The sequence below is a fragment of the Melopsittacus undulatus genome, chromosome 9 (assembly GCF_012275295.1).
Source record: "Melopsittacus undulatus isolate bMelUnd1 chromosome 9, bMelUnd1.mat.Z, whole genome shotgun sequence".
Classification (NCBI taxonomy): Eukaryota; Metazoa; Chordata; class Aves; order Psittaciformes; family Psittaculidae; genus Melopsittacus; species Melopsittacus undulatus.
This window is the reverse complement of record NC_047535.1, coordinates 28,427,348-28,441,282: the sequence shown is the minus strand read 5'-3', so window position 1 is coordinate 28,441,282 and position 13,935 is coordinate 28,427,348. Positions and strand designations below refer to the sequence as shown.

General features: G+C 39.6%; 1 protein-coding gene across 1 annotated transcript in view; it reads left to right on the top strand.

The window, feature by feature from the left end:
• The window catches only part of CFAP20DC (CFAP20 domain containing), a 261,784-nt gene that overhangs the window by 3,147 nt on the left and 244,702 nt on the right, over window positions 1-13,935 (top strand). The window contains 4 exon segments of the mRNA XM_034066195.1: window positions 2,160-2,244; window positions 4,446-4,535; window positions 4,889-4,982; window positions 6,312-6,384. Of these exon segments, the coding sequence (XP_033922086.1) occupies window positions 2,224-2,244; window positions 4,446-4,535; window positions 4,889-4,982; window positions 6,312-6,384 (278 nt within the window). The 5' untranslated portion in view covers window positions 2,160-2,223.

Genomic DNA, 13,935 nt, shown 5'->3' with positions numbered 1-13,935 from the left:
CAAAGGTTATTAAGAGTCTTCATTCATAGTAACTTAATGAAAATTGCAAAGTTACAAGTAAGCAATATATAAGCAAGTATGTATTGCAGCAGCACTTGCAATACTTCTTGTCTTTATGAAAGACAAACTGACAAAACTTGCAGTAATCAGCTTAGTATGACTGAATTGTCCCAACAAAAAGTTTACAAACCTTGGGTCTAGTTTCCCTTTCAACAAGAGCCAGCTTGTTATGAACTTGAAAGTTACAAGGATCATCAGTTTCCTGAGTCTGTATAAAATACCTTTTGCAAATTAGTAAATAAACTCGCTTCCTGTATGTCAGTTTAAAAACCAACTACGTTGCTGACAAATATCAAGTAATTTTGTAAGAATGAACTTCAGTTGATAATTTGAGGACTCCTAGTGATGGTATGAGGTTTATAGTCCTTGATTTGCACAGTTTTATATTTTTCTACTACTATATACTTCCTAGATCTTACTTCTTCATACATGCTCAACCCTTTATGTGATCTCTTATGGAAATTGTATTTATTTGGTCACCTTTACTATCTAAAACATCGTGTGAATGAGAACTTTTCGGTTCAGACACCTGCTTCTTCCACTTAAAAAGAATTGATTAGTAGCAGAAGTTTTTTTTTTGTGATAAAGGTGTGTGTCTTCACATATATGTTCTTTATGTGCTCAGAGCCAGCTGAGAACTATCTCCATACAATACAGTAGAGATAAATTAGTGATGTGAAGCCAGAGCTAATAAGCACTGCTGAGAGTCAAAGTGTACTAGCATAGTGTTGAACCCAAGTTAATATATCAAGGTGACTTCCACTCATGCACTGTATGCAGAGCTGTTTGCATCTTCCTTCAGAACCCTGTGTGATTTGTCATTAGTGGACTGGCTCCTACAAAAGCCATGTATACTTTATGAGAACACATTGAAGAAAAAGTGTTAAATGCTCTGTCTTACGTGTAATTCTGACTACAGCGGTGTCTACAAATACTGTAGCTGTCCACCTTGCTAAGTAGCTTTACCTTTCAATCCAGAAGGATGGTATGGTAATGAAGTTGCCTATACATGCTACACATTAAATGTTTTTTTCAAAGTATATAGTATGATTACAGTCTCAGAAGACTCCTGACCAGAATATTGGTGGTAGTCTTTGAAAGAGATGAGTTACTCTTTTCAGTCTTGGAACTTGATACTTTTGATACAGTCACTCTTCCATGGGGATCCCTTTTAGCTTTTAGCTTTAGTATTTTTCCCTGAGATGTAATAAAGCATAACATAAGTGCAGAATATATGAGGGTTGTATGACATGCATGCCATTTGACAAGTCCAGAACTGATTTTTAAAGCAAAAGTGAAAGGGCTTTGCTCCAAGTAAAAGCAGTGTCTTCCCTTCTACCTCCTTCACTTAAGATGAATACATAAAACCTGGGGGATTGTTAAATCCTCATTTATAGATGGACAGGTACACCACTGAGAGTTGCGGTAACATTCACTGTAAATGCATCCTGTTGGAGGGCCTCTCTTCTGCCTCTCTTGCACTACTAGCCCTTCACATTTAGCTCTGCCCAAGTGAATCAAAGCAGTAGGTCACTCTGAGATTAGCTCCAAGGTGCCACTACTTCTAAAGCATGAATCATGTACTTTTCAGTAGTTGTGGCTTGTTTAAAGGCTGTAGATAATAGCAAAGATAAGGCTGCAGACAAAAAAAATAAACAAATTGTGATTTCTAGAATGATTGCTATGTATGTAAAATGCATATGTATATAAAGAAATAATACATGTGTTAGAAGTACATGCTTTAAAAGGCTTTCTTAAAACATCTAGTTCATAATTTAGAATAGTCAATATAGCTGTTGATGTCATTCTTAAAAAACCCAATTATGCTAATTGAACAAGTGGGAGATTTGTATGGAAACTTGTCTAAAATACAGAATCATGCAACATTCGATGTGCAGTGGCAGTATGAAAGTAATAAGATCAACATACTAATTACATTTTTTGATAGGCCTGTTACAAATGCCATGGTTTCTAAATTTCCTTTTCCTTATAATCAAAAATTTTAAACTGAATTGGTGTTTCAGGAAACAGCCCAGGGTAAATTTCTAATATCTGATTTCTAATATCTGATCTGGTTTCCATTTTTATTTTATTTACAGACAACTTTAAGACATTACTGTCCGAGAAGCTTGAAATAATTTTTTTGCCTGTGAAAACTGGAAAATGTTTAAAAATCACTATCAGGTAAAACAAATAGGTTTTTATTACCCTTTTTCATTTAATCTCTGGGAGAACTCAGTTAAATTTGGCTTAGTTGGGGAAAGTGGGGTGGGCAAAAAGTTCAGATTAAAAAAATATTTTTGAATGTGTATTCAATATTTTTTCTAACAATGTTATAAAATAGGAGGTAGCTGCTGATGCTGTCAGGGCTAGCATGGACACTTAACATGCTGTTACCCATGGCTTCTTGTCTGTCTTTACTCTCACTGGCCGGGGAAGGCACACCATCTGCTCCCACCCTGCCATGGGAGCAAGTCCAGCACTTCAGGTATAGTCAGAAAATGGGGGTTGGTTTGTTGTTTTGGTCCAGCACAGGGTTGTAACAACACTCATTGCTTCATTTGATTCACAGATCTTATCCTTTTTGCTGTTTTCTGACCTTCCTTTTCACCAAGCTTTGACTCCCTTTCTCTACACTAGTGCCTTCTGAAGAGAGCAACTCACATGTAACTGCTCTTTCCCCCACTGGTCCCCGATGTTCTACGTGTGTACCGGAAATTGGTATTTCTGGTGCTGTTTCCTAGGCTATCTGAGCTTTATATAGTATTTTTTGGTTCCATTGCCTTGGTGGTGTCAGCTTTGCAGGACTGTGGTACCCAAAAGATGCTCCATACTCCCCTCCAGTTGATTGTGGAGTTTGACAGTTACTTGCTTAACTCCCCCTTGACCACCCATGAGGTCCAGCCATCCACCGTGGCAATAAGGAACTTTTTCTCATGCGATGTCTGGTAGTTTTTTTATGTCCTGTTCAGTAAGTTTAACCTCAGCTGAGGGCCTACTCAAGGGCTGAGTATTAACAAAAGGTATTTGTAAATATGGGAGAAAAAGCTACTTATCTTTATCATAGAATCATAGAATAGTTAGGGTTGGAAAGGACCTTAAGATCATCTAGTTCTAACCCCCCTGCCATAGGCAGGGACACCTCACACTATCCATTATCAATTTTGAAAACATTTTATGAGTGCAGTTTCTGGAATACCATTTGGGATCTCCTTAGAATTTAGTCTGGTCACTGGGGTTAGCCGTGTGAATAGAAGATGCCAGGTGTGGGTGAGCAGAGGAAAATGCCTGATTCATACAAGGTGCTGAGTATATGTTCTCTGAAAGCATAATTTGAAGAGCATTTATTTTGCTGGCAAGACTGCTCACCCCTCTTGTTCATTCTGACTTGTGGGTGATTGTTTGGGCAGCTGAGCAGAAAGAATTAGGGAGTGCAGGCAACTAGGAATGAGAAGAGAGCAGCGGAGTTGTAATGATTGGTTAGGTCAATCATGTTGCTGGGAAAATGCTTAGCAAACTGTAGGCTGAGTACATCAGGTGTCACCAGAAATGTGACATCAAATGGGAAAAATATTGAAGCAAATAATTCCCTACGGAGACGTGATAAAGCCTACGTCCCCCAAGAGCCTGGGGTTAGGTTCTTTGATGTCTAATAGTGCACATGCTCTGTGTAAGGAGTTGTCACCTGGCAGGGGCATTCATAATCTTTTTCCACTATTAACGATCTGATGTCTTGTGAAGAGTGCAGCATGAGTACAGCCCTTTTTATGGTAATACTGGTAGGGTCAGATTTACTATGCGGGCACATAAGTTGGCCCAGTGAAGACAGTAAATTTTTGTGAGTTTCCCAGACTGGTCAAATCAGGCTGGAATTTGGTAGCTAGTAGAGAAGTTACTGGGAAATGTCTTTAAAATACATGTGTAATCACATTGCATAAAGTTCATAGGAAATCAGACAAAACATTCCACCTGCAATAGCTTATTTTTTAGCATTAAGTTTTAAAACTCACTTCATTTGGTGAATTGTATAAATTAACCATGTGCAAATATAACTTACTAATCTCAAAACATCAAAAATTACTGTATTTTGCTTTTTAGAGAATGACATTCTAAAATAAAATGTAAAACATTGCATGTTATTCCTTCAATTCTATGTTCTGCTTCTCCATTAAAGCCAAATATTGACTATTTTAATTGCTATGTTGCAGTAGTCAAGAAACTGTTACTAATGTTCTGCTGTCTGACTGATCAGTAATAACTGTCTGTGGTAACAGCCTCATGTAGGGAGGGATTGTTCTTATCTACTCATCTTGACCATTGATGATTCAGTTCTGAACATGTGGTTGGATGGTGTATCCTTAAACCATTTCATCATCATTTCCTAGGGTGGCCCATTTGTTGAAATATTCAGTGCTCAAGGCAAGAACCCAGAAGCAATATGGAAGATTTCTGGCAATCCATCAGCTATATGGAAAGTAAGATTTTAAAAGAAACTTATAAAAGGAGTATAAAATAAAAAAAATGTGAAGATTAGTTTTGTAGTTTAAATATTTAGGAAGTAATTTTGCTATTCTGCTACCTAATGGGTTGAGTTGGGCCCATTGGATCATGAGTCCAGTTTGTCAGCATTATTTGTTCATAAAACATACAAGTAAAGGACATAATCCATAAAAATAGATTACCATGATATTTGAACTCCTGTCATACTTGCAGTGCAATATGCCATTTGAGATGTAAAAATTCAGCTTTGCATGATAGTGGTGTGGTTGATTGTGAGGAGAAGAATTCTGTCACAATGCTTATGTTTGGTTGTTATTCCTTTCTGTAGGAATATGATAAGCAAGTAAAAGGCTTTGTTTTTGTACTTGAAGGAAACAGTCAAATCAACAAAATGCAGCTACCAAAGGAAACTAGACAAACATGTAAGTATCAAAGAATTTAATGTCTATGATGTCATTCTGATTATTAAATCAGTCTTGTATTGTAATATAAAACCTGCTCTGTTCTCCCTTACTTTGGGCATAATTCAGTATTAGGAAAGTGTTTTTTCATTAACTTTTTAGATGGTCAGATACAAAGAAGTAAAAGGTATAGAAATTAAAGTAATGGCTGTAGGGAAGAGCCTTGTTGATACATGCTGTCTTAGTGCTGCTGGGTTCACTTCTTGTCATGGTTTAAACCAGCCCGTAACTCAGAAACTTGCAGCCACTCGCTCGCTCCCCCTCTTCCTTCCCCTGTTCCCAGAGGGATGAGAAGGAGAATCAAAAGAATATAACTTCCACGGCTTGAGATAGGAACAGTCCAGTAACTATGGTATGACACAAAACCTCTGCTGCTACCACCAATAATAATAATGATAAGGGAAATAACAAGGGAAGAGAATACAGCCGCTCACCACCCACTGACTGATACCCAGCCTGACCCGAGCGGCGAACTAGCCCTTCCAGGTTACTACCCCCAGTTTATATACTGGGCATGATGTGCTCTGGTATGGAATACCCTTTTTATCAATGAGTCTATTGAACTACAAATTGTTACCATAAAGTACAGCAAAATAAGAACCTTAGCCCAGGCCCCCCAGCCAATAAACACTAACACAGCAAATACCAGCTGTATGTAAGGTACTATATGCTGAAACTCTGAGATCAAGAGCAACAACTTCAAGAGCCAATAATTCAGCATTTTGACGAGTGACTATTAATCCGAAACAATAAATGCTTATCACAAATACGACTAGGCACACTCTGGTCACATCTGTTGCTATTTCAACCCTATGTGACCCACATTGTGTGCCACAAAGAACTGTTGTGGTTTAAGCCCAGCTGGTAACTTGGAACCATGCAGCCACTTAGTTGTTTGAAGTTGTTTAAGAACATGTATGTTGTCACAAATATGGGCATAAGTTTGATATGACTATAATATAATTTTAATAGGAAAGTATTAACTTTATAATTCATATGGGAGATTTGGTGCTCTTGGAACACAAGAATTGTAAGTAAAAATAAAAATGTTGCCTTTTATTTTCATGAGAATACTACCAATGCCACAGATGGGACTTGTAAAAACAATACTTGTATTGCAGCTTGAATTGGTTTTCTTCAGGTTTTTGTCGTGTTCATATGTTGTGTGAACCTTGGGAAGCAGCATTGCAGGAGCATAGCTGTATGGTACAAAATTGAAATGCTTGATGGTGAAATGGGCATCTGCACACACACAACACATTGATTGATTTTTCCCCCCCCTATTTCTAGTGGGACTGATCCAGAGATTTCTGACACTTCAGATTTTTGTGCCACTGGGACGAGACTTCTCCACTGAGTTACTGTAAGGTGCATAAAATTTCCTTCAATACTTAGTGCCTGTTTGTAGCTCTTAACTGTGGTAGCAGACTTTGCATTAAAGCACAGGGACTTATCAAGTCAATAAGGAATTAAGCTAATGAGATTGTTATTTCTTGGATGTTTTAAATACTGACATTGATTTGAAGACAGAGCAAACTGAAAATCATGAACGGGAGCTTGGGTTATTGTCAGTCTTGGACAGCATTCCGCTCCCCCCCTCCCAGTGGCACTAGTTGTTAATAACCAGAACAACTCAGTTTTGTAACCAGCAGAACAACTAAAATCTGGATTAACAAAAGAAACATTAGGCCATTGGAAACCCTGTGGTCTTCATTATAATGTGAATAATCTATTTCATCAAGTCAGGATGGTGTGCTATTTGATGTTGCTGGATAGTTCTGTTATCTTCTGTGCCTTTGTTCAAGTAGAGTTATCATGGAATATTTTGTTATTTTAACAAATATGCTAGTGTGAATTGACTCAATTATTAAAATTCCTCATTGGCTTTGTAACAATTCATGCAGTGTTTTAAGTCTCAGTGCTTTGTGAGTGAGTGGGCATTTATAACCTACGTCATGTTGGTAAGATCATACATTCCTCTGTGGCATGCTTAATTTTTGACATGAATTTAGATTCTGAACATCGATAGAATCTTTGAAGAAGAAATTATTTAGCACATATCTTCACCAGAGAATATATCAATTTATGCACATTTCCTCTTACCCATTCTTTCAATACTGCTGAGGAGAGTCTGGCTCAGTCTTCCTCCCATCAGGGATTTATACACATCAGTGAAATCCCCTTGAACTTTCTCAAGGCTAAACTGAACCTCCCTGTTCAGCTCCCTCAACCTCTCCTAAGTCAGATGTTCTAGTCTCTTAATGTTCATTATCCTGCACTGGGCTTGCACCACTATGCCTGTGTCTCCTCTGTCATGGAGCTGAGTACTGGAGCCAGTGCTCCTGCTGTGGTCTTACCAGGGCTGAGTAATGAGGAAAGGTTGCTGCCCTGGGTTTGCTGGCAATGCTTTTCCATGTGCAGTCCAGGGTGCTCTTGATCTTCTATGCTGGAGATGTGCTTTGCTGCCTCATGGTCAACTTGTTCTCCACCAGTGACCAGGACCCTGAGGTCATTTTGTACAAAGCTGCTCAGACTGTTCTGGCACATAGGATTATTCCTCCCCGCATAAAGGGTTTAGTCTATAATTTAAGGTACCACTTTGTATTTTAAATCTAATTTAGTTTAGGGATTTTTGTTTTCTTTTTGAAATTCATCCTAATTAAGGCAGGTGCTTGCTCTTTGTTCACATGTATATTTTGCAAGGCAAAAGAATTTTCAAAAATCTTGGGAATAACCGAACTCAGTTGGTAGGCATTGTTTTGAAAAACTGTCATTTTCCTAAGTCTCTTTGGAATGACATCTCAGAATTAACATACCATGAAACCACAGTTGTAGCTCCTTTTTACTCTGTGAGGAGTGATGTTTTTTATCATACATGGATGCTTAGTGGGTTTGTAACACAGAGATGCTCTTGATTTTTCAGATAAACAGGAACTCTGGAGTTTCAAACTGTGGAACATAACTGATAAGGTTTAAGAAGTTTTCTGTGAAAGTTTAACTAGTTATGTATGTAGGAGAGTCTGCAGGGGTAAAGGGCTTAAAATGTTTGTGTTCCTAAAGTAGTTGTTGATAAGAAAATTTATTGCAAGGCTTGTGAGCAGTGCTGCAGAATAGAGATAGTTGTACTGTATTTCCTTTTTTCCATCAGTTGCTTCTGTAAATACAAGTTTATTACTTTCCATTTTTTTGATAACCAGCACATACTGGATTTTACATGCATAGCTAATTTATTCATAGTCACCGTAATAGCTTGAATTTGTGAACTACATGCTATCATAGTAATTGTTTTAGCTTTGCTGACAGAGATACTATAAATTATTCATATTAATCTGAAGGCCTAGCATGATTTCAGATACAGAACAATAAAATTAATATTGCAAAACTTTGACCAACCTTTTAAAATTAGAAGTAGGACAGAGATCATAGAATAGAATAGAATCATAGAATAGTTAGGGTTGGAAAGGACCTTAAGATCATCCAGTTCCAACCCCCCTGCCATGGGCAGGGACACCTCACACTAAACATGTCACCAAGGCTCTGTCCAACCTAGCTTTGAACACTACCAGGGATGGAGCATTCACAACCTCCCTGGGCAACCCATTCCAGTGCCTCACCACCCTAACAGTAAAGAATTTCTTCCTTATATCAAGTCTAAACCTCTGCTGCTTAAGTTTCAACCCGTTACCCCTTGTCCTATCACTACAGTCCCTAATGAAGAGTCCCTCCCCAGCATCCCTATAGGCCCCCTTCAGATACTGGAAGGCTGCTATGAGGTCTCCACGCAGCCTTCTCTTCTCCAGGCTAAACAGCCCCAACTTTCTCAGCCTGTCTTCATACAGGCGGTGCTCCAGTCTGCTGATCATCCTCGTGGCCCTCCTCTGGACTTGTTCTAACAGTACCATGTCCTTCTTATATTGAGGACACCAGAACTGCACACAATACTCCAAGTGAGGTCTCACGAGAGCAGAGTAGAGGGGCAGGATCACCTCCTTTGACCTGCTGGTCACGCTCCTTTTGATGCAGCCCAGAATACGGTTGGCTTTCTGGGCTGTGAGTGCACACTGAAGCTGGCTCATGTTCATTTTCTCATTGACCAACACCCCCAAGTCCTTCTCCGCAGGGCTGCACTGAATTTCCTTTTTGCCCAACCTGTAGCTGTGCCTGGGATTACTCTGACCCAGGTGTAGGACCTTGCACTTGGCATGGTTAAACTTCATGAGGTTGGCATCAGCCCACCTCACAAGTGTGTCAAGGTCCCTCTGGATGGCATTCCTTCCCTCTACCGTATCAACGGAACCACACAGCTTGGTGTCATCGGCAAACTTGCTGAGGACACACTCAATCCCATTGTCCATGTCAGCGACAAAGATGTTGAACAAGACCAGTCCCAACACCGATCCCTGAGGGACACCACTCGTTACTGGTCTGCAGCCGGACATTGAACCGTTGACCACAACTCTTTGAGTGCGACCATCCAGCCAGTTCTTTATCCACCGAGTGGTCCACCTATCAAATTGATGTCTCTCCAATTTAGAGACAAGGATGTCATGTGGGACAGTGTCGAACGCTTTGCACAAGTCCAGGTAGATGATGTCAACTGCTCTACTCCTATCCATCAGCTCCATAGGCCCATCACAGAAGGCCACCAAATTGGTCAGGCAGAATTTCCCACTAGTGAAGCCATGCTGGCTGTCACCAAGCACCTTGTTGTTTTTCATGTGCCCTAGCATGCCTTCCAGGAGAATCAGCTCCAAGATTTTGCCAGGCACAGAGGTGAGACTGACTGGTCTGTAATTCCCCATGTCATCCATTTTCCCCTTCTTGAAAATGGGGGTTCTATTTCCCTTTTTCCAGTTGTCAGGAACTTCACCTGTCTGCCATGATTTTTCAAATATGATGGCCAGTGGCTTTGCAACTTCATTCGCCAGCTCCTTCAGGACCCGTGGATGGATTTCATCAGGTCCCATGGACTTGTGCACATTCAGGTTCTTAAGATGGTCTTGAACCAGATTCTCTGGTATAGTGGGGCCAAGGTCTAGATTTTCACAGTCCCTGCGTCCGCCTTCCAAGATTTGGTTGGTGCGGTCAGAGCCTTTGCCAAGTGAAGACGGAGGCAAAGAAGTCATTCAGAACCTCAGCCTTCTCCAAGTCCTGTGTAGCCAGTTCTCCCGAAAGCTTCCGATGGGAGCCTATGTTGTTCCTAGTCTGTTTTTTAGCTGCTACATACCTATAAAATCCCTTCCTGTTATCTTTAACATCCCTTGCCAAGTTTAGTTCCAACTGGGCCTTAGCTTTCCTAACTTGGTCCCTATCTTCCTGGACAACATCCCTGTATTCATCGCAGGCTGCCTGTCCGTGCTTCCACCTTTTGTAAGCCTTTTTTCCTGTGAGTTTTTCTCAGCAGCTCCTTATCCATCCAAGGAGGTCTCCTGGCCCTCCTGCTGCACTTCCTTCTGGTCGGGATGCAACACTCCTGAGCTTGTAGCAGGTGATCCTTGAATATTAACCAAGAGTCTTGGGCCCCCCTGCCCTCTAGGGCTTTGTCCCATGGAACCTTGCTAAGCAGGTTCCTGAAGAGGCCAAAGTCTTCTCTCTTGAAGTCCAGGGCAGTAAGCTTACTGCATGCTCTTCTCACTGTCCTGAGGACCCCGAATTTGACCATTGTGTGATCACTGCATCCAAGACTTCCCTGGAGAGTCACATTTTTAACAAGCCCTTCCCTGTTGGTGTGGTCAAGCAGGGCACCTCTCCTCGTCAGCTCCTTTATTGCTTGCAGAAGGAAGTTGTCTTCCACACACAAAGAACCTCCTGGATTGCTTGTGCTGGGCCGTTCCATCACTCCAACAGATGTCAGGGTGGGTGAAGTCCCCCATGAGAACAAAAGCCTGCGAGCGTGAGGCTTTTCCTATTTGTCTGTAGAGTTCTTCATCCACAGGTTCCTCTTAACCTAGCAGTCTGTAACAGATCCCCACAGTAATGTCTCCCATCACCGATTTCCCCTTAATCCTGACCCACAAACTTTCTGTTAACTGATCACCTGTCCTCAGACAGAGCTCCATACTCTCCAGCCTATCCCTAACATAAAGGGCAACTCCCCCTCCCCATCTGCCAGGCCTGTCTTTTCTAAAAAGCCTGTAACCTTCAATTCCAACACTCCAGTCAAAGGAGCCATCCCATCATGTTTCGGTGATGCCTATTATATCATAGCCCTGTAGATGTGCCCACATCTCTAATTCCTCTTGTTTGCTCCCCATGCTACGAGCATTTGTATAGAGGTATCTGAGCTGAGCTCCAAATGAAGCCAGCTCACTGGCTACATTGCTCTGAGCATTTATTATAGGTGCTGGCAACTGACTGGGTGGTAATTCTGAGATGCTAATTCTGTCTTACTTCTGACAATGTGTGAAGATTTTAGACAGCGACTGAAGGTAAACATTATTGAACAGATGTAGCTGGTGGGATTATTTGAAATTCTGATGTTTACTAGCATAAGGCTCCTTGAATTCTTTGTGAAGCAGGAGTGAAATACAGAAACATTCTTAAAAGTATTAGGTTATGTTAAATTCCATAGCTTGCAAAGGACATTAATATACATGTTAAAACAAACATTTGTTAATAACTCTTGCAGTCAGCACTTTCATTAGAATACCAACACAACATGGGTGGTAATTCAGGAAACAGATATCCAAAAAGAAAGATACCACACTCTTAAGAATCTGTAAATGTGACAAATCAGCTGACCATTGCTATTTCTTTGACTTCCTATGTTTTAAATTGGAGATGGAGATGATAGTATATAATTTTCTGAAGCACATACTACTTAGGGAGATAGTAGCACTACAGTTGCTAAGTCCTTTAATATACTAGCATAGTAATAGTTAAACTTTAGCAGAGGATTTTATCTGGATTTTGACCAGGATGCAAAGAAATTTCCATTAACAACAAATTGTGTGGGAATTGCTGTTTGCTTAGCAACATCAATGAAATACCTGCTTTCATGTTTGGTAAACTTCCCAGTTTAAGTCATTTATAAAGAGACAAATACTTCCATTTTAAGAACAAATGAGCCTGATAAATGAAGCATCCCTTTAGCAGTCCAGCATCATTTTTCCTAAGTTCATTTTAAGTCTTGAATTGAACATTAACAAATGGTGAACAGAAGCAAAGTGAATAGGTAATCTGAGAAGATGAGTTTGTCTGTACTCTTGGGTAGTTGCTACCATTTACTTGCAATCTCAGCATAGCTACCATTGTGAGGAGAATAGTCAATTGAAAATTGAATTGGAAGGTAATTTTGCTTTCAAATGGTTTTCAAATGTAGATGTTAAGTGTGAAATGAATGCAGTTAGTTAATGATCGTAGCTGGGAGAGTTATGCACCTGCTGATGACAGGAATGTTATTATAAATGAGGTTGATTTTCCTGTTGACTACCTGATTTTTCTCAACATGGTCTCGTTACTTTTCTATCACATGTCTGACCCTTAAATACTCAAGCACAGACACAATAAAAAATACTTTATCGCCTACATAGTTTTTTTTAGTACATCTTTGAAAATCAGGATGTGTGCTGCAGATGTTTTTTGCCTTTGTAGGTTTAGCATAGGTCTTGCGTTTCACCACAAGTATTCTTGTATCATTTTAGAAGTGGGAGTTCAAATGGTCTAATTCCTGTTGTCTGAATTATTTCAGAAGAGAGTTTCATCAGCCCCTTGATTTCTTTTCCAAGAAGCAATGTAACTGAAATCTGAAAATTACACCAACTCTTCTCCCAGGAAGTAGATGATTTTGCAGAATTTTAAGACCATCTTTTGCCAATTTTGCCAGTTCTTCAAATGTTTCACCTACTTTTGACTGTTCTATATAAGTATCTTTATTGTTTTAAATGTAATTGTTAACATAAATCTTAAACCTCTTTAGGTTTGATTGTAACTATATATCTCAGGTTTGCTGCTTCTTTACAGCACATATACCATCACAAAAACCATCTTATTTTAGACTTACATGACAGGGTCGGATATAAATGTATGTACTTTTATCTAAATGAAAGTGCTCAATACTGCACTGCACTTTGGAATGTAACTGAGCTGTACATTTACTAATAGCCTTTTTATGCTGAGGTACCTAATATTTTTCAGGAGAGAGAAAGATAAAACTATTAATATGAGTATAAATAATAAAATTTAAACATACTGAACTAATATTATGAAGTGAATTTAAATTTTTACTACCAGTTGTTTGGAGATATGCATGACTTCAGTCTAGGCTCCTACATCTCTGTTGTAGCATCATCTAAAGCAACATTCTACATTGAGAATTACAGTTTGAATTTCAGCAGGAATAGTATTTGTGCTTCAGCGCTCAGGTTATTTCAGCTGTGTGATTCCTAAGGACAGTTGCTCAGCTCTACACATAATGAGTAGACTTAGGGATTTCAAGCAACCACTACTTCAGTTCTTTAGAGTTCTTTATTACCTTAATCTCATATCAAGGTTTAGACAGAGTGGAGATTTCTGAAAACTACCCTAGGTTTTCCATCAAAGGGCATATGAGAAGCAAAGTGGTGAATGGAACTAAGTCTTGAAAAGTAGGATCAAGTCCACCATGTAAGACACTTTGAGGTCTTCTGATGAAATAACTTTCCAAGGGCTTGATGTTAATATTCATGCATCCATAAATATGTGCAGATGATTCTGAAATCTGGTATGTCAAATGATAGCAGTGATGAGTATGTAATGTTCTTCCCCTGACACACCAGTGAAATTTTTGCCTTTGAGGTGCATGTGACTAGAGTAACTACTAGTCTTGCAAAGTGAAAAAGTGAGTAGACTCCTCCACTGTACTTTTATTTTCCCACCTATCTTATGAAGATTAACAGATTAAACATCGGATGGTCTCCAGGGGAGAGGAAAGAAT